Here is a 27,901-nt window from a genome sequence, read left to right as displayed (position 1 = left end):
CAGGAAAGAATTTCCTCCTTATATCCAATCTAAACTTCCCCTGTTTAAGTTTTAACCCATAAATCCATCCTGTCCTTCAGCATCTTGTCAGAGGAGTTACAGGGAAAACTGAAGTTGAGAGTATCGGCTGCTGTGCAGGAAATGGCACATCCACCAAACCAACCCTTGCAAACATGATTGTTCTTTACCCGTATTCACACAGTCAAGTTTTCACTAGCAGCAGAGGTAGATCCTTAACGTTTTTCAGAAAGAGCATTTTAAGCTTTAATTTGGGAAAGGCTATGTTTTCTTTACGCCAGCTTTGGTCTTGGAAACTCTTGGTCTTTCTTTGCTAACACTTTACTGCTAAAACTGTAGGCAAACATCTGCACGTCTGACAAATTTTAATCATTACTTTCAAAAGCATTAGTTGCTAAAGGAAGGATCTTACTGAAGTGCTTTAAACAAACTTCACTACTAAGGCAGTAAATGCACTTACGAGTTCATGGAAACCCTTATAACTCACTGCATCCTTCCGCATTTTACTGTAATTGTATTAGAATTTCATATTGTATCTTCATGCAATTACACTCCAGATTTCAAAGAAGAGATACTACAGTTCGGATACATGCACACACATCCACCCTTTTTACCTCCTATTTTAGCAATTACTTTAAATATTTTCTGTAGTCACTGACATAAAAAGCTCAGTCCTGGCAGCACACAACAGCAGGGGAGGCAAAGTCCAAAGCTGCTGATTTGCAAGTAAGATCGTTTTCATTGGAAATTAAATAACTGCAAATGAAAACCTTCCCATTTTACATCTTTACCTGATCCAAAAAATCTACAATGTCTTAATTATTGCTTACACATACATGCAATCTTACAAATTATACTGAATTATATTCAAGTGTGTGAGGCAGAAGGTGTTAAAATGAGCCACATTTGTCTCTGGGCCTCACACATTGAGAACAGTTCAGCACTATCAGACTACTATGAATTAATTCAGAGCAGGCATCAGGCAAGCCCAACAACATACCTTAGAAAGAAAGCAATAATATACACTCACAAAAACATTTTACACACTTTGTGGTCTATAATTTGGCTTGTGCTGACTGTTCTCTATGCCTAAAAGAACCAAGCATATCGCATCTGCAGAGATCATATATCATTAAGACCTCAGAGCGAGCATTCAGATGTAACCACATCACTACATCACATGCTTATAGCTATACACTTCATTACAACTATGAGCATACTCATATTGTTGCTATCATCTCCCAGATTAAAATTGAGTTATGTATATGTGCAAAAAGCTTCAAATACTATTGCTTTTACTTCTCTCCACCACAGGAAACCAATGATTATGTTTAAAGTCTATGCCTGCAGCTAAGAAGAATGGTCAAATCACTTTCAATTTATTATCAATGTATCAATCCCAGAATAAAGGGACAGAAATCATGGATTTGTTGTTAAGAATGAACAGCATCCATTTTAACATCCTTCCTCCAGTTTCTGCAAGAGATCAACTGAACGCCCAGAAAACATTAAGTGCAGTGAAACTGGTGCCATCCAACAGCAAAACCAAAAAACTCAGTTATGTCACTGCAGAAAGACCTGTTCTCTATGGAATGCTGCTTCCTTCCAAATTGTTTGCCAGGATTTAACAGATTGGTGCCAAGCCAATGGCTGAGCACAAGCAGACAGCTCTCAGCAAGGACATGCTGCATTCTCTACAACACATCAGTGGGATCACAGCTAAGCCTTAACCAGGGAAAGGTCCCTCTGCTCCCTGTCTAGTATTATGTACTTCGTGACTTGCAATCACCAGAATTCTACAAAAGGTATCCATCCTTTTTAAACACATATTTAAAAGACATGAATAACCTAGCTATTAGAGAGAGTTCAGAGGAGGCCACGAAGATATCCCAAAGGCTGAAGCAGCTCTGCTCTGGAGCCAGGCTGAGAGAGCTGGGCTGGGTCAGCCTGGAGAAAAGAAGACTCCCGAAGGGGAGATCTTAGAGCAGCTCCAGTGCCTAAAGGGGCTGCAGGAAACCTGGAGAGGGGCTTTGGGAAAAGACAAGGGGGAATGGCTTTAACCTGCCAGAGGGGAGATTTAGATTAGATATTAGGAAGAAGTTCTTCCCTGTGAGAATGGTGAGGCACTGGCACAGGAAGCCCAGAGAAGCTGTGACTGCCCCATCGCTGGCAGTTAATGGTCTTTAAGGTCACTTCCAACCCAAACCCTTCTACAGTTCTATGACTCTACTTATGTAAAATATCCACATGAAACTAGGCCTCAAACTAGATGAAAGTATTTCTGCATCAGTGTCCTGGGTTCAGCAGTAGCAGTCATGTTTTTCCTTTTGTGTTAGCTGGTGCAGTGCTGTGTTTTGACTTCCAGCCTGAGAACAGTGTTGGTGAAGCCGGTGTTTTCGGTTGTTGCTAAGTGATGTTTACCCTGACCAAAGACTTTGTGAGGCTCATGCTCTGCCAGGGAGGAGGGGAAGCTGTGAGGAAGCAGAGATGGGGCGCCTGACCCGGGCTAGCCGGGGAGGTATTCCATACCACAGCACGTCATGGCCAGGGTGGGGGGTGACTGGGAGTTACCCGGAAGGACAGGGGCTTCCGGGTGGAACTCGCTTTCTTGGCCGGTGGTATCGTATTCTCTTCCCTTGTTATTTTCCCTTATCATTGTTGTAGTTGATAGTAGCAGTGGTGATTTGTGTTGTACATTGGTTGCTGGACTGTTCTTGTCTCAACCCATAGGAGTTGCACTCTTTCGATCCTCCTCCCCGTTCCTCCAGGAGCGGGGAAGGGGAGAGCCCCAGTGAGGGGGGGGGGGGGAACGGACCTCGATTGTTGTCAGCTCAGCACCACTCACTGGGAGTGAGTGAACAAGTTACCTGACTGGGTTTAAACCATGACAATCAGATTGGGAGCTTCCCCTAAAAAAGCATAATGGCTTCATAACACACCTAATGCTTAAACTGTGAAGACAACACCGTTTGCATCACAACTTTGGGACAAAGACTGAGCTATTCAACAGGTAGACCCTGCAGGTTAAAAAATACAACCATAAAAAGCACTACACAGCATATGCTGAACTACCGGGGTAGCAGCTTCAGCTGTGCCAGAGAGTGTCTGAGCTGTCGAGGATTAAAGCTTGTGCTGCTCCATCCGACAGCGCGGATGACAACATCAGCAGAGAACTGCTGGGAGCACAGCTGAGAGGAAGCTCTCATTTTTTTTAGGTGGTTGTATGTAAATTGGCTCTTGAGGAGTTGCTTCTGTCAGCTTCTGCGCTCATGAGACACGGATGCTGCCACCTGACTGGGTTAATGAATGGAGCTTTTAATTAAGCTTTCTTACACGTACCTCACAGACTCCACAATCCTATCTTCCTCTTTCTCCTCATCCAGAACTAAAAGCAGAAGGCGAATTAATTGGGTCCCATCATTAACTTTGTGGCAACAAGCCTTTGGAAAAGGTTGTTTATTACTACATCCTCTCCTGTGAGCTTCGTAATACTGCTGTAGCCATAGGATGTCAAGGAAAGGCACCAAGAAAACTTCTCCTGTGCAGTGATTAGTACAAGTTAAAATGGGTAGAAAGGAAGAAAAGATACGAAAGGTGATTGGGCTGTGAAAAAACTGAAGACATAGAATAGGCAGGAAATCTTTCTAGCACATGCCTCATAATTGCATTGAAGGTGGCATTAAATCACGCCACTGACTTTTGCTATTTCACTATTCTATTGGGGGTACGAGGGAGATAATGCAATTATTGCAGTAGTAAAACCTTCCACTGTTGTATTTGAAAGTTTCCAAATCCATGAAAGCGACTGGATCATGTTTTCCACCAAATCAAGTTTATAACCTTTCCATAGTACCACAATTGCTCCTATTATTTATGTCTCTGGAGTACGAAAACCAAGTTCCCACTTCAACATCACTCACATCACATTTAGTAACATTTTACATTTGAAATGAAACTCTTTAATATACTTTACTTTGATAAGTTGTCTTTTCTCTGCTTTTCCTGACTGAGCAATCCACTGTCCTACCTTGAGAGAATTAATCAATTCCCTCACTTCTGTTCAAAAGCAGATAAAAATTATCATTTCTAAAGGTTACACTTATTTTTAATTAAGATTTTTTTCTAATTCCATCATTCTGTGCCTTAGCAATAATCTCTGTTATTAACCTGGAGTTTAACCTTGATGAAATAACTGATTTAAGGCCTACAAATAATTTCCTTTGAATTAAAGGTTGTCCTGAACTTTAACTTCTAAAGAGTATTTCTAATACTTTGGAAGCTTTTGCTTTCCTGGTGACAATCCTGCCCATCCAGCCTAAAACTGACATAAGCAAACATTTTTCCTAACATAGTCAAAGGGATCTGCTCCCACCCCAGCTCTCAAATCCAGTGTCCTCTGGTTCTCTTGGCCACTGCTGACAGCAAATACAGGAATGACACAAAATTCCAGAGACATGTCAAAGCAGTCTTATGTTATCTCCTTGCAACTTGGTTGGTGTATTTCCTTTTCAGGACAAAAGGTAATGGTTTTAAACTAAAAGAGAGTAGACTGAGATTAAATATAAAGAAGAATATTTTTATGGTGAGGGTGCCGAGATGCTGGCACAGGGTGAGGCTGCCCCATCCCTGGCAGTGTTCAAAGCCAGGTTGGACACAGGGGCTTGGAGCAAGCTGCTCTAGATGAAGATGTCCCTGTTCATTGCAGGAGGGGTGGACTAGATGACCTCTAAAGGTCTCTTCCAACCCAAACTATTCTATAGTTTGATTCTATGAGCTTTCCATGCCTGCTTTCTGCTCTTCTCTGTGGCTCCAAGGCATTTCAAGCAAGTAGAACCTCAGGCCATGCTTCTCCTGGGGTTTGACAGCATGGGTCCTGCCTGCTTGCTCCATCTATGGAGGCAGAAGGAAGCTCTGCCCATCCCACTTGCCACCTTAGCCTCCAGAGCTGCAGCCAAGGATAAATGTCCAGGGCATTTCCTCCTGTCTATCCAGTAAGAGCGCTTGCTAGCCTAAGAAACTTTACCTTCTCTCACATGTATGCTATTACAATAAAGCCTGTCCTTCCCTTCAACATCTGCCCATGTGCATCAGATTAAAGGAAAATGATTAAAAATAATTAGTTCTTAAAAGGGTTTAATAAAGTAGTAAAGGAATGCCTTAAAGGAATGTCAGCAGTAGCAACATGTGACAGCCGCAGTAAGCAACGTCATTTGTGCGTAACAGAATTAATGCATCCCATCAGCATTTGAAGCAGAGAACACATTAGATCTGGTAGTTTCAAATATTATATTTGTATGATATTTAATGACTATTTGTGCTGGCAAGCAAATCTCACTGCCTTTCTACATATTATTAAGTATACTACCCATTTTCCTGAAGCATTAATGTATGGATAACTGATCTCCTATGCAAAGCTGAACTGGGATTTAATGAACCCCCATTACTCAAGCTGCACATTTTCCTAAAGATGAAAAATGCCATGTACAATGTATTTTCCTGCATGTGAATAAGCCCATTAATATAGATTTCTGAACAGAGTGTTTCTACTCAGCAATTTTTGCCCTTTTGGAAGGGGGAAAGAAAAGGAGAAGGGAGCTGATACTTCCTCGCACTCCCCCACATCATCTCCAGAAAGGAACTGCATCGGCTTTGGTAATGTTTTGGTTTCAAAGCTCTGCTCAGTACATAGGCACAACTGCCTTCTGATAAATGTTTATTCCAACAAGCAGTTAAATCTGTTTCACTCTACCTTGCCCTACTTTGATAGGAAATGATAACAGAAACAGTATTCAAAGCAGTACAAATTTGGAAATACTGAGAACTGCTGTTTGACAGCCTCTTTTAACAATTCCCCTCCCTGATGGAGCCCATCCTGGCAATTAAATCTACACATACTAGCAAGATCTACTAATCTCCAGTCAGATTCTTAAATGCAAATTCTTTTGCTTTAGCAGCAATACATAAGCACCAGAAAAATTACCATTTAGCTGTACAGAAAGCTGAGCTGCAGCCCCAGTCGAGGATCTGAAATGCAGCTTGGGGTGCAGTTGCAGTTTTAGGACAGCAAGGCCTCAAACTGTGTTTTTTTTAGGAAAGAAAGTATCAGAACAGCATTTCACTGTATGCCTTGTTCATAAAGGACAAAAAAGGAAGCTTCCCTTTCTTCATGGAGTATGTTCCCTATAAATGCATCATTACAGTAAGTCATTATACGTACCACAGTAGTTATAGGCACCTTTTGCAGCAACTAACTAGGCTTGGAAACTTGGACACCAAAACCAGTCTTTTAGTTTTCCTAGTGTTACTTTACTAAAAGTCTAAAATCACTGCACTTTTCTCTACTGAAGTGTCTTAAGCAGCCTACCTTTCCATTGCATTTCTTGGAACTTCCCATTAATTCTACCCTCTCCTACCTTTCCCTCTCAATTTCTTCTACTACCCCTCAACAGGGGCCCACTGCATTTCAGATTCTCTGTGGAAAGTTGAGCTTTCTGCAAAACTTTGCTTTACTCAGCAGCTGCCAGAACTCTGCTGCTTTCCCTTTTACTGCTCAATTCACAGCTATCAATGCCAGAATCAGGAACCGTTTCAGACATGCTTCATACTTCATTTCTCAACAATAAGGCTGTACAAAACCTATCAGTTTATCTGATGAACTCTCCTGCTCAGCTGTAGACATGAATTAGGTAATGGAAGCTTTTTGAGAGCTTTGCTGCTGCACTGCACAAACACCTTTAGAGGAGAAAAGCCAATCAAAAAGTAAACCATCAACCTCCCCTTTTTCCCTCCATATCCTCCAAACATCACACATACTACCCATGATTTCCCAAAAGCAGAGTAGAATCCACTCATCCCCAACAGCTCACGGGTTAAAAGACAAATCTGAGATGACTTTCAAGCCCTTAAGCCTGAACACAGCTTTTGGCCTCCTGTTTTCAAAGTAACCTCTCTAAACAACAGAGGACTATCTAAGGCAAGTGGCATTGTTCTCTCCCAGGAAGAGACCTGAATTTGCTGAGGAAAAAGACAACAATAAATCCAAATGCTTTAGAATCAAGAATAAAAATAAAATAAAGAAGAAAGGCTTTCATGGAAATGACATTTTCTCATGAAAAACTCTTTTCTTAGAAAGTAGCAGTAGGGATGATTTGTTATCTCTGAGTCAACGTGCTGCGGCCACAGCTTCTAATTCACACAATCAACCCTCTCCACTAACACTGAAATAGAGACCAGGCTATGAACTTCAGTTAGTAATCATCACCGAAAGAACCCTGCAAAAAGCCAACTGTGCTCACTGGAAATGTAACCAAGGAGCTTGCTCTGTGGAACAGTTACGTGTTTCATAGTGCAGGCTAACAGCTTCCATTGACAGCTTTATCACTGTCAACAGCGAATCAAACCCCTGTCCAACAGCACAAACTGATAACTTGGCTGATCATGGTAGGGGAACATATAAGATGTTGAATTGGGGTTCTCTGTTCTTAAGTCGCGGCAGCAAGAGCTGATGCCCCATACCTCAGCATGTACAGTAACAGGAAGATCAGAGCTTCCAAGATGAGATGGTTGTAGTCAGCCATAAGTCTGTGCTTCCTCTCACTGCCTCACCAAACCTTTCCTCTTCATCCAGCATCACAAGACTCTTTCAAATCACAACTCAAGGGACTGCACACTTCTATTTTACAAATCATTATGAGTTGTATACTGTGGACAAGCAGCAGGCCCCTGACTTCAGAGCTCCACACATCAATCATCAGGAACACAGAAGGACATCCTGGGAATCCAAACTACTTCAGCTGAGTTGAACTCTATCCTCCCTCCCCAAATTAACTGACATTGAAACTAAGCATGACCCTCAGAACAAGGATTAAAACCACATAATAAAACCAACAGTTACCACATTTTCTTTCCTTTTTGAAATAGCATGTTGCATGAAACTTTGCCATCATTGCTTGACATGATCCAGAATTATTCTCCTACAAAAAAAGGTGTTTTTCTTGAAAACATAACCCCCCCAAGCTGTGATCAGTCAGGAGACAAGTGTAATGATTCCGTGTGCCACTATGAGAAGACAACAACAGCTAACTGAAGTTCTGTGCTTTAAAAATCATCATTTCCACCAGAAGTTGACTGTATAGGCATGTGGGAGAAGAACCTGCTTAAAAATCATGACCACTCAGCAGAAACTGCACATAAATAACCTGATTTCTAAATTCCTTAACTGCCTAATTTTTACTTAGGATCTAAAGATACCATTCAGAACAACTAATCACAAAATCTTATTTCAGATTCTTGTCAGCAGCTATGATGCTGTGAACGGATATAGAAGGCCTGATCTTTTGAAGTATCCAACAACTTGAGTGGTTCTTGACTGTGGCAGCAGCTGGAACATACTGCTTCTGTGAAAGGCTGCTCTCTTCCACCACTCATCAAAACAAAATAGTGATATTCATTCCTTCATTTCTCACTATTTTTGTGGACCCATCCCATAGGGAAAAAGCTGTGGAAAAACCAATTTAGATGTAGAATAGATGTTTAGATGTAGTAACCTGCTTCCCTCTTCCCCTCAAAAGTCTAAGCCAAAAGTAACAATTAAATAAATCTCAGCAAGGTTTTGTAAACAGATTGTGACCAAAAAGAGAAATTCTTACCTGGAAGCATCAAAGCTGTCATAGGATCCAACTGTGTAGTGTCTAAACAGCTTCTTTGTTCTATCTGATCGTGTTTCTGCACAAAGAAAAGAACTTTTAATAGTATTTCTGTGCTGTTTTATCAAGTGCTGGTTTAATTTACAAAGTGGATTTTCTGCTATACATCAACAGCAGAAAATGGTTGAGGTCAAAGGGATCTCTGGAGGTCAACTTGCCCAACCTCCTGCTCAAGCAGGGCCATCAACAGCCAGCTGCCCTGGACCACGTCCAGATTGCTTTTGAATATCCTTATGGAGGAAGACTCCACCACCTCTCTGGGCAAACTATTCCAGTGCTCAGTCGCCCTCACAGCAAAAACCATTTCCTTTTGTTCCCTTACAGTGAATTAACATGGTTTCAAGGTGTTCTGAAAACATTTGACTTTGGAGGTGAGACATTATCTGTCACATCACACACATCAAGTGGATAAGGCGAAGTTCTTGTAGATCCCCTGCCATATCATTCCCAAGTTTTAAAGTTTCACCCACATCCTCAGTGGCTAAAACCTTTCAAGTCCAACCTCTGGTTCTTTTAGAGCTTGGACTTAGAAGCTAAACACAGTAAGAAAGAAAGAAGAAAAACCAGCAACACATTCCAGAAAGGCTGGAAAAACAGCACCAAAATATGCAAACCAGTATTTTTTGTTTAAACACACACATGTGTTCGCAAAACTAGAGCTATTCCTATGATTTTTATTAGGCATATGGAGAATGAGGTAGGGGGGGAAGTGGCTGCCCACATGCACCACCATCAATCTAATCTCACAGGAAACAGTACTGTGAAACTTGTACTACTATTACACAGCAAAAACAAAGACTCCAAACAACTAGGGGATAAGGGGTGATTCAGAAACCAAAGAAACCCCATATCTGGGATACATGAAGAACAAAGGAAAGAAATACAACAATGTATCTACTAAAAAGGGTATTTAAAACCTAAAATACATTAAAATCTTATATTTATGCACTTTCCTAAGGAAAAAAACATCCATCCCACTGAAGCAGTTCCCATATCAGCATTAAATCAACCTCTAGGGCTATGAACATTATGTTCACAAGTAGTTTTACAACTGTACCTATAGAACAACAGAGCTAAATATATCTCTTGCTCTAGGACTGTGAAGATGCTCCCTCACTTACTGCTTTCAGTTGCTACCTACAGGAGCACCAATAAATCAAGCACGTGGGAAAGATGCAGAAGCTACTCCATTGTTGGGTTGTTTTAGTTTGGGCAGCAAAAGCATAATCTAAAGGGCTTTTGCTGAAAGGCTGTCACTGTGTGTGTGCGTGTAAATCACACTTCTAGGGAAGGACAAAAGGATTGTAGAGGAGGGAATTCATTGTCACATCCTTCTTCAGAATGACAGGAAAACACACAGAAGCCTGCTTCCAAAGAGTCATTCAAATAAAGTAAAACTTTAACAAAAAAGAGAGTAAGAAACCTCTTTTGGTTGCTTTATGTATTAGAGTAATCCTTGTTCAAATCAATTTTCTAAGTCTTACTCAGCCTTAACCACAATAATATTGTTTTAATGTATTCATTTTTCCAGACGAGTATCTTTAGAGCAGCCCCTTTTTCTATGGCTTCTTCATTCAAGGGAAGACACTTAAGCAGAAACTGCAGGTTTTGAGACAAGAAAAACTCTTGCCTAACCACAGCTTGGTCCTCAAATACAATCACATCACATCAGGCTAACACACATCAAAAAGCAAATTGAAAAGTTTCTGGTTTAGCTTGTGACCATGGAAATCCCATCTGCATGGCTGGAGTTTTTTCACTCAAGGACAGGGATTTTTTCACTGAAGGACAGCCTGACTCCATCCAAAGAGATGTTATTAGTTCTCCAAGCTCGGTTTGTTAAAAGTTATTGTGAGAGGTAGTGCTGTCAGATGACCAAATGCTGGTCTGCAGAGAGAAAAAAACCACATCAGCAGGATGACAGGTTTTAAACCCGAGCAAGGAGCACATTGCAGGAGACAGCACGGGAAAGGCTGACAAAATGCATCTTCCCTTGCCTTAACCAGTAGAGCTGACACGTAGATAGATAGCGCTGCCAGCTGGAGACATAAATACCAATACCTACATAATACAGAGGAATTATGGCTGAAAATATATATGCAGGTTGCAGCTGGCTGAGCGTTTCTTCACAGTAGTGCACCAATTTGCAAGATACAAGAGAAGCAGTACAAAAAATAACCAGAAATATTTACATTTATATAAGTTTTGAGGAGACTATCAGGCCTTCCCACAGGCTGGCCAAAGAGGGAGAAAATCTCTGTTATAATACAAATCATAGAATGGTTTGGGTTGGAAGGGACCTTAAAGATCATCTAGTTCCAACCCCTTGCTATGGGCAAGGAAATCCTATCTGATAGTTTTGTATAGGCTTATTTTGTCCCTTTGTCACGCATCTACAACTATGTTTTCTGCCAAAAAAGCCTTACCTTCACCCCAGGTCCCAGCTCCTTCTGCCCTTACCCTGCTGCCTTTCTGGAACAGCCAAGGAGGACGTAACTTGCTCCAGGACCCCCCTAGACCCAACCAAAGCTCAGCCAGGCAGCGCATGAGCTGCAAGGCTAGAGGGCACCATGCTGCCTTTCACAGAGTAGGAGCTGTAAGCGTAGTGAGCATCAGCGGTACCCAAGGCTACATGACAGCTGCTCAGAGAGATTTGGCTTTGAAGTACTTCACTGTATGACTGTAACTCTTAATGTGCTGGAAGGGGTTCAGTGAATTTTATGGGTCATGCCGTTGCTACTAAGTTGACAGGTTTAATTTCAAAATCCAGGGCCCTGCAGTGGTGTGGAATAAAGCAACCTACATGAATTACAGTCTTTTCCCCATCAAGCAACATTCTTTTTCACAATGTCCTAAAAATCAGATTAATACCAAGAGACATAATTAGAAGAAACACAGAAAACCATAAACCTGGATTCCACTTCGAGTTTGCCACCAGCCTGTTTGCAGAAGCCACGTATAAATAATTAAAAGAAAGTAAGAGGAAGGCTACTTCAGAAATCCTAAATCTCCTGCTTGAGCCCCAAGGAGCCAGATGTTTCTTCTGCAGCAAGTGCTTTCTGTAGCATGATATTTCAGTGCTATTAAGGAATACAAAGTGGGTGGGTGGAACGGAAAGGCGCAGTAAGACAGATAGCTTTGTTCAGCTCCTTGGTATTGCCAAACCAGCATTCTTCAGCTACAGCTTGTATCTGCTCCCTGTCTCCCTATACATTCCCCACTTCTCTGTGCGCAACTGCATTCACAGGGATTATTTGGGAAATCATTAAAGAAGGGGTATGTTTCCCAGGTTGCTGGGGAAGGTCTTTAATTACCCTCTTTTCCTAACCTCTGACTCAGATTCCAGGCTCTCCTATTATGCAGCATAAGTACAGGCATACAAAAAGGGGGGAAGGATCAGGAATCTGCCATTATAATGAACTGCACACTGAAAAAAAAGGGGAAATAAAGGTTCCTCTCTCAAATTTGACTAAAGAATACAAAGAACCCATAGGCATCTGTTTAACAAATGCTTTTCTGAATTCAAGCCATATATAGCATAATAGCACTATTAAAATAGCACTAAGGTCCCAGATTTTACCCGTTCATAGATCCCCAGGTTTTCTGTAGACCAGCACTTTGAATCAGAGTGCTTTCCAGCAAAGGTAGGACCATGTAAAACTAATAAACTTTACATCATTTATGGAGTCTTTACCTGCAGAAACCTGTAGGATTTCTTTTTGAACTTGGGTGCACACAAATTAGAAAGACTTGCAAGAAGATGTGGACTAGAAGGTGTAGAAAAGCGTTATCTAGCAGTGCATCTATTACTGCTTTATTACTGAGAAGAACATCTGTCAGCACAGATGAAATATCATTGCATCAAATTGGATCAGTTCAAAAGTTATTCTAAGAGGCAGAATGAAATACCAGTGTTTGCAAAAATAGTGCAGTTTCCTTTACACTGACAGAAAAAGGGAGCATTGGCGTATCATTGGAAATTTCTACATTTCCTGAGAGGCCCATATTTTACTACAGTTACTCCCTTGTATTGTTGGCTAGTATTTATAGTTGGTTGGAAGACTTTCTCTCTACAGACCTCCATCCACCTCTAGGTTACAGCTATGGGACATGCACGGTCAGAAGCATCAGGATAAAGGTCATGACTAACAGCTCAGCTCTCAGTGCACTGCGTGGCTGTCCACAGGGTAAAAACCCATCTATCCATCTATGGGAAAATGAAGGCTCCCTCTACAGCTACCAAGGCTATTTTCCATAAGAACACATCACCAACATAAAGCTCCCCACTTTCTGCTAAAAAACCCAAACCATCCATGAGGTTTATTCTCATTAGCTAATGGGCTGTCTCAGAGAAATGTGAGTCCTGATATGATGAGAGCCACAGAAGAATCTGCAGGGAACAAAATGATGGGGTAAGCTTTTCTTGGTCTCTTCTCAGTGTTGCCCTGTGCAACAGTGGTAATACGAATGATAAAGCCCTAGCTGGTTCTTCATTAGAAACCTTTATTGGTGCAGACATTTGAGTAAGGAACAGACTCAAACCCCGCCATTCCAGAACATAGGTTCTAGGGTTTGAAGAAAGGTGAACATGGAGAAGACTGCAGTGATAGGACAAAGGGGAATGGGTTCAAACTTAAACACGGGAAGTTCAGGTTAGATAGAAGGAGGAAGTTCTTTACTGTGAGAGTGGTGAGGCTCTGGCACAGGTTGCCCAGAGAAGTGGTAGATGCTCCATCCTTGGCAGTGTTCAAGGCCAGGCTGGACAGAGCCTTGGGTGACATGGGTTAGTGTGAGGTGTCCCTGCCCACGGCAGGGGGTTGGAACTGGATGATCTTAAGGTCCTTTCCAACCCAAACTGTTCTATGGTTCTATAATTAAGATGCAGCTGAAAAACACTTTCTCTTTTTCTTCTTGCACCTTAGGAGGAGAGATGGCTTCCCTCAACTGAGAAATATGAATATGCCTTCCCTGTGGCTTCACTGTGTTAGTCTCATAACTGACCCCAGGGCTCCAGCAGCGCCTGCAGACATTATCAAAAGCTGAAATATCACTGCCATGAAAAGCAAGAAATGAAATTTGGACTCTAACCCACCAAGGCAGCTAATGGGGCTCTATTTCTTCAGCGATGAGCACAGAGCTATCGCAGGCATGCTGCAGCAGACAGCCCGGTTACCATGCTGACACTATTATTTGTAGTAGATTGCTTACATATTTGATATTGGTTGGAAGAGGAAAGAACTAGGGGAAAAAATTCCCAGAGCAACTGTCTTCCTTCCTTTCATTCTCCCTGCTGCTCCTGGCAGGGCATTTCAGCTGCCGGGTTTCCTAGGAAACTGGAGGGGCTGCTCTGCCAGAGGGGATGTTGTCAGACTCTTGCCAGCACTCTTGGTACGGTTTAGAGGGATCGATGCATCCACAGGGTGAACAGAAGCAATAAAAGTGCAAGAGCCTGATTTATGTGTGATATTGGTGAGACCACGCACAGCAGCAGACACCTTCCAAACATCATGGATTGTAGAAGTCACGTTACACTGCTACTCCAGCCTACTTGCTGCAGAAAGGGTTTCCATCTGTTCTAAGCCCATTTGCAGCATGAAATAAGTCTGCACACTGATATCCAACAGTTGTCAGAGGCTAAAGGCTTTCACAGTGCAACTCCTCCTTTCTGTGGAAAAAAATGCTTACACAGCTATTTATGTTGAGGGTTAGAACAAAAGTCACTCGAGGCTGAGGAAAGCAGTCTCAAATTCTTTGTTACAACCAGCTACACAGATAGTACATAAAGTTAACGCAAGTTCACAACTCAACTGCACTTGTGCTAGCCATTATCTAGCTGCTTGTTTTGCAAGAAGACTGCACCTCTTTTATGGGCCTTTCCTAAAACTGAACCTATCGTATGACAAAAAATCGCAACCCTGCAAAATTACATTTAAAAGATTATAAAAGGAAGAAGAAGATAAAACTAAGAGTAATCTTAGAGAGTGAAAAAGCGTATGGGATTGAAAACGTCACTAAGAACATCTATTTTCCCATCCTAAGTACCTGTGTATTCAAAATATTTGCCATACTAAGTGATGCCAAATTATCTCTATTGTAGATGAAGCAACAGCAAAAAGCAGCAGCAGGTTTGTTAAAAACCATGTCTCAAAAAACGTGGATGTTCTTACACTAAAATTTGTTTAGCACCTGCTTTTCGCATGTATGAAATAAACTAAGCATCGCAGGTCCATGCTGTTGTGGGATAACCTGTACTATATTCCATGCTTGTCAAAAACTGTTGGTTTATGTGACCAGATTGACAGACATAACTCACTTACCCGCCTGCTTCACACAAAGGCCACGCGCTGCAAATTGACCCCAATGTTGCTATCAAATCACAGCGTAACTAAAGCTTTGGAAAGCTTTGATCTAGCTGATAATGTAATCCACAGCTTTGGAAAGCTTTGATTTAGATGAAAATTGTAATATCCAAACTGACCCCAGTGTTACTGTCGAATCACAGCCTAACTAAAGCTTTAAAAAGCTTTGAATTAAATGATAATGTGATCTACAGCATGTGCGAAACAATGTTTTAAGGAAACAAATGTCACATTTCCGAAGCCAGAAGCATTTTGTCAGTGAAGAGTCACCCTACTCCTTCCCCGGCCCCTTCCTTTCCATGTGTGTTACTCAGGATTTTCAGATTTTCACTGATTTAACTCTTCACTAGGTGAGCATGCCGTTTGCTTTTGAGTAATAAGTGATAACTATGAACTTTGCTCCAGCAAAGAACCAAATTAAAACAAACACACACACACCCCCCCTTCACACCACATACTGTGAAGTCTCAATAAGCTATTTTACTTATTTCCCTTCCTCCCTAGAAAATAGAGATTCATCAAAACTGGTCTCTTCCATGAAAAAAGGTAGATAAGATTTTAATAAATGAAAAGGGTTTTCAGGTCTAAGATACAACGGTTTAACGTAATATTTCCTGTTTCTTTCTTTAAGCAGTCATTTGAGCCATAGAAAATACTAAGTTCAGAGATCCTCCTCCAAACCAAGCAGAGTAGGATCTTGGATTCTGTGCAAAAAATGCAACAATGTGATCAAGAAATATAAGTGGAATTAGCCTCTAGCTATTTGATCACAGGATCATTACTCTTTAACAGGAAAAGTTGCTGCAGTGAAGGGATCAGAGCATTAGTTCTTCCTACGTGCTGTCTGTAAAATCTGGGCCAGGCTTTCCCTCCCTCCTGAACATTAGTACGGATCACTTTGAGGCTGGAATGAATTAGGAGTTCATAAGATTGCTGGGAAGGCATGCAAGCACAGCCTGCTTCTGTTAGAGGGGTATGAAAACTCATAAAACTGAAATCTGCAGGTATTTCCACCCAAGAATTCTGAAGAAACTACAGTTACCTTTTTCATATCTCTGCAGATCTTAACTAATAATGTTGCTGCTTTATTAGAAGGGATAAACCATGAGCAGCAAGCAAAAAGAAATATGATGAGAGGAGATTTCGGTTTAGACATTAGGAAGAAGTTCTTTACTGTGAGGGTGCTGAGGCGCCGGCACAGGGTGCCCAGAGAAGCTGTGGCTGCCCCATCCCTGGCAGTGTCCAAGGCCAGGTTGGACAGGCCTTGGCAGGGGGTTTGGAACTGGATGATCTTAAGGTCCTTTCAAACACAAACCATTCTATGATTCCACGATGAAAGCATCACGAGCTGTAAACTAATGAATAGCTTTACTCCATAATTCATTTTTCTTCTTCCTAAGCTTGCAGATGATTTTAAATCTCAGTTTTTGTTCAGGGTGGTGCTCTCAGCCCATTTTCCTTTCAGTTGAAGCTGATAAACAGCAGATCTTCAGTGGTTTTTGAAGTTTCTCAGATTTGAAAATAGGTGTAAGAATGTCTCAAAGACAACTCCTTGACCAGAACAGCAGATTCTTGGATGTCCCCCTGCCTTTCATTTTTCCCCGCTATCTCCTATATTCAAACAAGAAAGGAAGACTGATATTAATTCCCCTGTGCATCCTTAGAGAAGGAAGCTGGAGTGAATTAGCTTACTCACAAAAGGTGCTGAAATGGCTGATCGATGTAGCACATCAGGAAGTTTGCTTGCAAGAGGAACCTTAATAACTGAAATACTCAAGGTAGATCTACTGGAGAGACAGCTGGGGAGGAACATTGGTTTCCCATGTCACTGGTTTTACTTTATGAAAAAGCTCACTTATACCTGAAAAGAACAGCAAACGGTTGTTGAAGCATGTGCTTCTTACAGTGAATAAGGCTTACAGAGCTAAATAGGCGAATTCTCTATTCTGTTGATGACTTTACCACTTACCTGAACAACTCTGTTGCTAAGTTTTAACTCTGACTTGAAACATAACCTCACGGGCTTGCATGTGTGCCTTACAAAGAAGCAAAGTTGTAGGTGCATTAAGATGCAGCAAATCTCTAAGGTAGATTGAGTTTCAGAACTAGGTCTTCCCTGTGTTAAGCAACCTCTTGCTAACCTGTTTACAGAGCTGGCACCACAGACTAAGTTTATTCTTGTCTGGCTCTTCCCTCGTTTGCAGACAAATTTCAAACCATGGTAGTGATCACTTGGTCTTTCCTTCAGAATTTGTTCTGTTGGACTTCTGCAGGCCTTCATTCCCTCTTCCTCTCATTTATAATCCATGTGCAGGGGAACAGTTAATCAGCCCAGTGCAGGTCCTGCAATGGAGGTTTGGGTCCGTAGTGTCAGGTGAAAGGGAGGATTAAACTCATTGTCTTGAGCAACCCAGACAGGTTTGGGTGATGCCATTAAAAGAAACCAGTTGGAAGAGGAAGTACTTTTTTCCCCTCTTTGCCCCAAGACTTACAGACTTGGCTTGTAAAATGATGGATGTTGACCTGGACTGGTAACACACAACCAACCAAATATGGATTTGGTCAATTTGCACACAGTCTGATCATTGCTGAAACATACAGCTTTTACTAGGTCTAAAATGAAGCATTAGACTGCATAATCCTTTACTACATATAGCAATATGCAGTGTGTACTTTATAAAAACCAGTTCTCATTGTTGATCCCAAATTTCAGCTAAACACATAAATAAAGGCATCCTGGTTTTCCAATTTAGGCAGAGCAAAGATTTGTTTATCTGTTGCCTGCTGGCCATATAATCTGTTGAAAATATTACTTATTTTGAAGGTCAGGATGGTTTCTTGCAATAAAAACCTCAGATGGTGTGATGTTCCAGTTCTTTGGAATTGATTTGTGGCACAAATTACTGTAATCATAACACCTTATTTCATATTCTCCATCTTCCCTGCAAATACTCTATGAGTGAAGCATAAGCCAGTACAAAACTACCTGAAACTGGAGCAGTGCAGTCGACTGCTGGGAAAGTACCTGAGACATCCACGTGTAAAGTTTCCTACAAAGGCTCAAGAAGCAACACTAAGTGCCACTTTCCCTATTGCAGGTATCCTCAGACCTCACAGAACAACGAAACATCAGAATAACCTTTGAAGTTTGGTCAGTTCTGGTTATTAGAGTGCCAGCTTCGGTATTTATTTCCTGATGAAAAACGACACAACCAAAACAGTTTTAATCAATCGTTTCCACATGGTTATAAATCTGCCTCAAGAACCTGAACAGCCATCTAATAGAACTGTTTGTTTATATATTATTACAGAAGCAGGTAACAATTTTCACTGACTTTGCCTTAAATTTAGGATATGCCACTGGAAGTTTGCTCATGTGCAGGAGCTGTGGTCTAGTCTGCATAACACCCCTTCCTGGCAGTGTTCAAGGCCAGGTTGGATAGGGCTTGGAGCACCCTGGTCTAGCAGGAGGTGTCCCAGCTCACAGCAGGGAGGATAGATCCAGAAGGTCTTTAAGGTCCCTTCCAACTCAAAGTGTTCTATGGTTCTGTGATTTCTACCTGCGCATATTTGCAATCACACAAAGATTGACTGCTTTGAAGAAGGTCATTCTGCACCCTAAGGTGAAAAGAACAGATGGAGAACTATTTTGGACTGGGTTAGGGAAAACAGGCCCTGAAAAGTCATTCTTCTTTGGAGTTTCAAAAACCATTACTTTTCATATACAGCAAGTTTCAACAAGAGTTTCCCCTCAATTTCTTCCCTTACCAAAGCCTCACTCAAGTCTAAATCTTCACCAGCTATAGTAAGGATCAATGAGCTGTCAAATTCTCTCAAGAACAGGTAAAATTTGGAATACATAGGAAGCTGTCGTCTGCTGTGCATGGGAGATAGGTGAGAAGTTCAGGGAACCTCCCAACCTTTCTCCCCATAACACTCTCCAACATACATAGCTGTTTCCTGCGCCTCTTTGCCAGGTTCAGAGTTAGTTACCAAGTCAAACTACATGTAGTTCTCTTCCTGCCATCAGACAGGCCCCTGACTGCTCTGAGAGGCCAATAGGGATGCCAGGAGAGTGTTTTTAATACTTGCTGCTAGATAAGCCGTGTGGAGAACTCATTTGTCCTTTGCAGAACATTCTGATTTCCCTTTCCTTTACCAGGGGACACTGAAGGCTATGAGCCGGAGCGCTCAGTTCTCTTGGAATACTTCAAACATAAGTAAAAACGCCAGCAAATGTCTGTCACTCTGTCCTGCATATAGAGATTGCACTTCTTAACCCTCTTCCCAAATCTTGCCAAAGTTAGTCACCCCAGCATCTAAAAAGGAGAGTGTGACAGGTATTTAAGAGATTATAAAATGAAGATCATTTCTAAGAGCAAGATAACCCTAAATATAAATCAAGCAAAAGCCAAAACTTTAAGCCTTCATTCAGGATCTTTTTCTTCCCTTGCTTTGATTGTGCATATGGACTTTACAGTCTGAATGTCACCTGGGATAAAGCACACTTACCAAAACCCAACAGACATACAGAGGAATACTGTGCAGTTTCTACTGTAAGGGCCTCACAATAACTTATAATTTAATATGATTACTTCAGTCAGAGAGAACAAATAGTTCAGATTGGCAGAGCAGAATGTTGCTAAGCAATGTTGTACTGCAGTTTACACAGGACCGGAGAGAGAAAGATAAGGGTGGAACAAGATGATGCAGATGTGTGTGGTGTGTATAGCTCCCTGCTCAACAGGAAGAATTCCTTCCTTGCCATGTGCCTGAGGGGGTCTGAAATAGAAAGCTATCACAACAGCTAAATCCCTTAGGAACACCATGCTGCTTTTAAGGAAACTGGAGTACAAACTGAGCTTGTGATGCTTTGTCAGAATATGTAGGTACAGCTGTGTGTAGATATAATACAAATAGTATAATATACATTATATAAGGGAACTCACACCAGTATTCCCAGCACTTGGGATGACTGCAGCTAGAAAGGACCAAAACCTGAAAACATTCCTACTTTTTAAACAGTAGAGAAGGTGCTTGTCCTTTCAGCACTGAAGACAGATACGAGCAACTGCTTTAACAGAATGCATCTGAAGATCTATGACCTGCTGAAACCTTAAATTGGAAATTAGAAAGAATTGCTGAGAATGCCAAGAATAAAGTTTTCCTCAGAAAGCACTAAAGATAAGATTAGTAAAGGGATATTGTATGTTAGGCAGTGCATATTAAGAATGTACGAGTTATTGAGAAAAGCAATACAATACTGTGCAAAGTTTTCTGAAGTATTTTCCAAACATTTTTTTCCACTTTCCAAGCATTTCACTGACAAGAGTTCACTATTCCCTTCATATAAAACCTCTCCATTTCCCCACCACCACTTCAAAACACAGTCATTTTCATTCAAGCTATACACAATACCTCCAAAATGAACTCTCTTCTCGGATCTTGACTTTTCAGCCATAGTTTCTAACCAGCTTAAGCTTGAGTTGCGCGTGCATCTGCATCCTCCCGAAGAAAAACATCCCAGCCATTTAACTTCAAAATGTACTATTTTAACTACATAGAAATAAGTTGAAGCTTCTCAAGAACCACGGGATTTGACAAGTGTTCTGACTTCTTTATACAAAATGCTGCTGGAAGCAACTCTTACTTTTTAGAGAACAGCAACAACACAAATCCCAAAGCAAGATGACCACACACAAGACTTGTTTTACACACACAAGTTATCAGCTGAGGCTCAAAGCCCACGTCCTTTCAGTTCCACACTGTACTGAGACATTTTTTTCCCCCTACTGCAGGTTTCCATGGAAATGCATCAGTCACTAATCTAAATAAATGCGAGTGAAGGACGCCTGAAAACCCAGAGCAATTACGCATGCCATTAGAGGGAAAGAATATGATTCAACCCAGCTATTAGGAACGTGGCACAGCTATCACTTCTATATATTGTTGTAGTGTTCTAAAAACAAAACTGCTTTATTTTTTAAACCCACTCTTTTACAGCCTGGGGGGGGGGGGATAAAAAGCATTAAAAATACCTCTCACGTAACAAGCACACAATGAAGTTGGACTCTATCAGCTGCAAAGCACAAATGTAGTTAATAACACACATTCATTTTGCCATGAAAATCCATTGGATGTGAAAACTTGTCTTTCAATTACTGGTCAAAGATACTTCACTTTAGTCATTTTGATGAGCAATACAGAACTGAATACTTTGATCTGCATTAAAGGGCTAATGAGCCTTAAAATATTTGATGTAAATATAATGTCTGACTAATGCTTTGCTCAATTTTTTTTTTGGGGGGGGGGGGGAGGGGGCTACTTACAAAGGTAACTGCAATTCAGCATCCATCTGATCTTTGTGTATATAGAATATACATAGTATACAGCAGTATAAGCACCCATCCTTCTCCCTATGTGCACAAGTGCTTCTAGATTTATTCCATGGCACACACAGATCTTCAGAGCCCCCATGCTGAAGTTCCAGCACATGTTCTCTGTCACACAGTGTAGAGTTCTCATCTGGTTCATGCAGCAGGTAAATGAGCAGTGTGGGATATATGTCACTTTGCTTTCCTATATTCCTGCTGCTCTGCAGTCAACCTGTTCCTACCTCTTGTCACACAGGAAAATTTCAAATGATGTAAAACGGGGTCTGTGCTGCTCTATATGAACAAATGTTTAGCCATAAGGGCAGAGAGTTATTTCATAGAATTACAGACTGGTTTGGGTCAGAAGGGAGCTTAAAGCTCATCTAGTTCCAACCCCCTGCCACGGGCAGGGACATCTTCCACTAGAGCAGCTTGCTCCAAGCCCCATCCAACCTGGCCTTGAACACTTACAGGTTAAGATGTCCCTCTCCAGTTTTCTTGTTGGCCCCTTTAGGCACTGGAAACTGCTCTTAGGTCTCACTTGCTCTAAGGTTCTCTTCTCCAGGCTGAACAAAACTTTCACAGAATCACAGAATCATTTTCAGGCTATATGAACTTAATATTACTACCCAGTTACTTTTCCCCTTCTTTCACTCTTGAAGAACAAACTATTGTAGTACAACCGGTTAGAGAAAACACTGGGCAGCCTTGAAAAGATACAGTTACAGCATTCTAATGACAATTTTGTCAAGTTCTGATTGTCTGCATTGGACTTTCCAGGAAACATCTCCCAAATGACTGTAATTATATTTAAGAGTGAGGTTAGTGAATAAAGAGTGCTGTTGCAAAGTCCGGAGCAGAGATTTGAGATCTAGTATCTATGCTCTATGTATGTGTGCCAGGAACATGTTAGCTGCGTACTTGTAACTATTGTGATTTCAGCCAATAACCGTCGTTAGACCACAAGCAACATGATCCGAGATGGAGGAAACACACTTCTGGAGAAAAAGACCTCTTACATTTTTAATTGCAGTCAAGTCTCTATTCTGTGTGAGTGCTATTTCCAGACCACAGCCAGGCACTCTCTGCCCTGAAGTACTGGGTACATCAGTAAAGCAAGTGCTCAGGAGGCTGAGAACTGTTTTTTCTTATATGCTTGGGGTTCTCCTTGCTGGCATCATGGCACCACTGGGAATGAAGTCTAATTAGTTATATTCAAATTCACAGGATGTAAAAGCCAGCATGAGGGAAAAAAAGGATCGCTTAGACTAATGCTAGTAGAGAAAGCACTGTGCAGCAGCAGAAACTGCTTAGGAGAGGAATGGGACTACAGAAGGGATCAAAGGGTAGTAAAGCAAACAGGACATGAAAGTCTCTAGTGGAGAGGACCCTATTCAGGCCAGTTTTCATCGTCTAACTTTTAAGTTTTGTGAAAACAAGGGAGGGTATATGCATTAAGAACACTAAAAGATCATACTACAAATCAGCTTGACTATATATTATCCTTATTACGTTAACTTTCAGTTTGTTGGTTCTAACACTTGCACTGAAATGCCTTTTCTTCATCTGTTGGGAGTCTTTTAAAAAGCAGCAGAAAGTAGGTCTTCCTTCTCCAATCTGACAATCTTTTATCTATACCTGAAGCCAGACCCTTTCAAGTTGCATTTTCTAACATTTAGTTGAATCTAGATTAAGAATGTATTTTAAAAGTGACAGTTAAATGCTTTTTAAAGTGAAGATTTTTGTAACACACTGCACAACCTTTAGGAAATACAATGCCATGAAGAGATCACTAGAAAATTACATGGCTTTAAACTGTACTCTGATTGAACAGTGACTTGTCCAGTTACCATCAAAAGCCAGTCTCATCCAGTGAGGATTAAAGCAAAGAGTGTATGGTGATCTGGAACTTGGAATAATATTTGAGCATGTAAGTGTAGGAATACATTAAGTATTCCTACATTAAGTATTACAGAAATTAAAAATCTTACACCTGAAATGATGTTATTTGGATGAAACAGTGGAAATTTAAGTGAAAATCATCACTGAAATGATCTCTGTGAACAGCTTATTACAACATCCATAAAGCCACCATGACTATCTAAACCTCCAGGGCATTTCTCCTCCAAATAGCATTGCAATTTAGAGCATTAGGGAGTGTAAACAGTCACCAAAGGCTACAGCAAGAGAGAAATAATACACGTAATAAACCTACCTCTCTGAAAGCAGTTCAGCTGAAGAAGTATTTGAGCTTTAAATGTGTAAGTCTAACAACCCAAATGTACATTTGTAATTGTAACAGAAACGTCAAAATACATTTTTCTAAGATATCCAAAGGGTAAAAGAGCAGAAATAGCAAAAAAAAAAAAAAAAAAGGTTATTTCCAGACGTTTTCTGTAAGTCTAAATGACTAATTCTTGGAAGCAAGGAGCCTTATGGAAATTAATTCTCTTAAGACTGATATATTCCTGAAACTCCATTACGTATCCTGCTTAATGCCTATAAACTAATAAGAAAAAACTAATTATGTTGCATCTTTGTACTTAGGAGACTTAGTTATGAGATTTGTAACATGCTGTAAGTGAAGGAATCCAATACTTGAGGTGTGTTACTCCACATGAAAAAACAAATCCAGGAGGCTGACTGACAAGAAAGGGTAGAGACAGAAGACAGGAATACAGATGGATTACACATAGTCAGCAGTTACTAGCAACTCTTTAATGTATCATACCTCAGCAGACAGCACCATTAACTCAACGACAGCACCTCTATGCACAATCCTTGTTTTGTAGAACTGCTTACAATAATCTCTGCTAAACTAATCCCTGCTAAACAGTCACCAGAAAAACACAACTGATCTCAGTGAAGTTTCACGTTTCACATAAAGGTCCTCATCATTTCAGATATACAGAAAAAGTCTCACCAGGTGTAGGTTTCAGTTGTATCTGCTCAAGAGTGTTGTAACATGGTGGTGGTCTGGTCCCCAGTGAGAGAGAAGTGTAGGTCAGCTCCACCCCAAAAAGAGAAAAGATGTAACAGGAATTGGCCCGGGATCACAGGGAAGAACTGCTGGTCCATCTCTCTGGTCCTTCAGATCTCTTCTACTGGGGCTCAAAACCAATGGGGCAAATCAGAACCCTTGGCTGGCAGCTGGAGGTGCCAGAACATTTACTACTCTGATCTGCAAAGCATTTCAGATTCAAAGAGTTTCTCCCAAGAAGAGGAGGAGGAAAATAATGGAAAGGTGACTCTGCAGCCTATTAACCCATCAGGATTGACAGGGTTACTGGCATCAGAAGGCATTTTTCTTCCCCCATCTTAAAGAAGAATCATGTAAAAGGTCTGACATAGTGAACGTCCCAACTGACATACTGAACCTCTCCAAACCACTTTAAAACCTGGAATACTTACTGAAAATGTAGCCTTGACCCAAGAGAAACTTTCATATTGTGGACTTTTGTGGCATCTAAAATTTGGCTGGGGCAGGGATAAGGAAGTGAGGTGGAAGAGATTTTGAGTTAGCGAACTTTTGTATTGCAGTGGTGTGTGCAGGGGTTGCACAGAATTGAGGTACATACTTAGTAGGATTATTCCTTTCTAAAAATGTAATTGAGCGTATTAAACCAACCTGGATTAGCCAGGTTGCTTGATAATCACACTCGCACCTTCTCACCGTGCTCCCTCTCTCTCTCCTTATCTCTTTCTCACACATAAATTGCATCTCAACATACTCAAACTTGATCTTCAAAGAGACCATGCAAGCCTAATCTTCCAAGTGTATCATAAAAAAATGCCCTTTTCAGTCTATTTACCATAAAACCCTCACATACACGGTACATGAAATAATCACCTCACAGGGATAACAATTTGAACAGCTTGACGAGTTTTTTTGACATTCACAATGATCTAACTGGTTAGATAATTATGTTTTAATACATCACTGTCTAATTATTCTTTACAGGACTGCTGAGGCACTACAAGTTACTGGCATACATACAACATCACTATCATTTTAGGCAAGGAAGGACATGTAACTGCTGTTAAATAATCTCCTTGCCCATCACGTAGCCTGAAGTTGACAACTTGTCACCTCGGTAACACGATGATGTGAAATTGTTAAGACAATAGTTTGAAAGAAAAAGTCTCATCTAGAACTGGGGAGCAGGAATAAGGTGGCTGAAGGTAGATTTGCTATTTACAGTATAGTATTTATGGCTCTGTCAGCATTAAGTGCATTTTGCTATCAGAAAATGATCTGATCAATAATTCAGGTTATTGGCAATACCCCGTGTATTTCCACAAATGCTCACACCTCTGTAGGATTCTTGTGGAAGCTGCCACAGATTCACAGTGCTTTTCTCTTTAAACCCCAGTTCCTTATTCATCTTGACTTGCAATCACAAAAACCAGCTGAGAGATGTTCGGTGTTGGCAGCAGTAGCCTGACTCTGCTGAGGTGTTTTCAGGGCTGATCAGCAGGGTGTTCCCCCCATAACTGAAGTACTAATAACACTTATTTTTCAAAGCTCTTTCTCAACAAGATGTCAAACTGAACTGCTAGTTATAGGTAACTACTCCTAATCCTGTCTGTAGATACAAACATCTCATAACAGGTAGCAACTAAACAACCTACCCTCAATGCAGGGATATTCTTAGCATTCTATCATTTCGTACTAGCAGTGCTCCTCTACAGAATAAGCTTCAGCAACCTGATTTCCCTCCCCCCAAGGTGTTGTGTTGAAGACCAGCAGTTTTATTCCTGAAGTAATAGAAGCCATCATACATTTTGCTCTGAGAGAAAGTGAATCAGAATGGTCATTACTTGGCCAAAAGAGGAATGAGTGGTTTCCTGAATGTGCAATTAGACATCTAAGGAAATGGACTTCTTCACCCAGAAAGTCAGAGAAGTAGAAATTAGTGGGAGAAAAGAAAAGATCACATCAGCTTTGTGGAAAGTACAAATTATAGAGAGAAGAAAATCCTCTAGATAAGTAATATTAAGAAAAATGAAGCTGCACATCAGCAGTTAAAGTACACTGATAGCAGGACACAGCCTAACTACTTGCAAAACTTCATGAATGCTTATTACCAAATCCAAAGATCTGCTGGAAAAAAAGGAACATCTCCCCCTCCCCGAAGTCACAGTTTATATAGTGTGAGAGGAGCATTTTCTTTACATCGGTGCTGCTTCTTCAGCTGACAGGAAGGCCAGGATTCTTGGACACTGCCCCATCCCTGGCAGTGTTCAAGGTCAGGCTGGATGGGGCTTGAAGCAACTTGGTCTAGTGGAAGGTGTCCCTGCCTGTTGCAGGGGGTTGGAAGTGGATGAGCTTTAAGGTCCCTTCACACAATCCAGTCTGGGACTGTGAAGAATTTTCTCCTAATGTCTAATCTAAATCTCCCCTCTGTCAGATTAAAGCCAGTCCCCCTTGTCCTATCCCTACATGCTCTTGTAAAAAGTCCCTCTCCAGATTTCCTACAGCCTCCCTTTCATATTCAGAGGTTGCTTCCAAGTGCTACAACTGGGTATATTAATAAGACATAAACCACCTTTTGAAACCTACTCATTAGGCTTCATGGTTTAGGGGTGGACTTTGCAGTCCTGGGGTAACGGTTGGACTCAATGATCTTAAAGGTCTTTTCCAACCTGGCTGATTCTATGACTCACATGTGTCAAGCACTGTACAGGAGAAACAAGGACAACCAGATGAGGTTGTACAGTGTGCAGTGTTTCTCAGAGTTTGGGGTTTACTTTGGTGTTTTGCTGTAGATATGCAGCAGTAAAAACAGAAATGAAAGGAATTTCTGACCTGTTATCCAGGAGGCAATTCAAATTCATATATTGCTAACACCTAAACTTCAGCATCACGGATGGAGAAAACTGCCTTTATTTTCCTCTGAGGATCGACCCTTGTGTAAAAGAATAGACATTTCCAATTGATACTCTTCATACCTTTGAGATGTGACCACTATTAAAGTAATAGGCATAATTTTCTTGCATGGTCTGAATACATTATCTACGGTCACAGACATACAACTATGTGGAAACAGGATTCCTCTGAACATTTATCCAGATACACAGTTCGTACTTGCAGCTAGGGACAAAGAACCCCAGAATGTGATTTTTCCCCTTATCAAGGCTATGGACACTGGGAAGCCCCAGATTATGCCTTTGATTACCAAAGATTTCAAAGACATTCATCAAGATAATAGTAGACAACTGTGTTATTTCTGCACAGTTGAGCCCAGTAGTGGTAAGTAGTGATAATCTATTTTACAGTCTCACCCAGTAAAAACTTGTGTCACTTTGTTACATGTCTCTTAGAAGTTCTCTGTACCAGTTACTCATTTGCAGAGTTATTTTCCCACTGCACAGTATCTCGCAGGAGCATTAAGTAGCTATTAGTATTGTGTATTTTACACTGGCATTTATGTTGCATAAAAAA

General features: G+C 41.0%; 1 protein-coding gene across 6 annotated transcripts in view; it reads right to left on the bottom strand.

The window, feature by feature from the left end:
* SHANK2 (SH3 and multiple ankyrin repeat domains 2) overlaps nt 1–27,901 on the bottom strand; it is a 361,673-nt gene that overhangs the window by 154,167 nt on the left and 179,605 nt on the right. For all 6 annotated transcript variants that reach the window (XM_061462082.1, XM_061462086.1, XM_061462083.1 and 3 more), the window contains one exon: nt 8,667–8,742. In XM_061462082.1, coding sequence (XP_061318066.1) covers nt 8,667–8,742 — 76 coding nt within the window. The remainder of the gene's footprint in view (nt 1–8,666; nt 8,743–27,901) is intronic.

The sequence above is a fragment of the Pezoporus flaviventris genome, unplaced genomic scaffold (genome assembly GCF_033815535.1).
Source record: "Pezoporus flaviventris isolate CSIRO_AGI_PZ_B2104156 unplaced genomic scaffold, CSIRO_AGI_Pfla_v1 ptg000035l, whole genome shotgun sequence".
Classification (NCBI taxonomy): Eukaryota; Metazoa; Chordata; class Aves; order Psittaciformes; family Psittacidae; genus Pezoporus; species Pezoporus flaviventris.
Note: the sequence above shows the minus strand (reverse complement) of the source record. Positions and strands in the feature narration are given on the sequence as shown.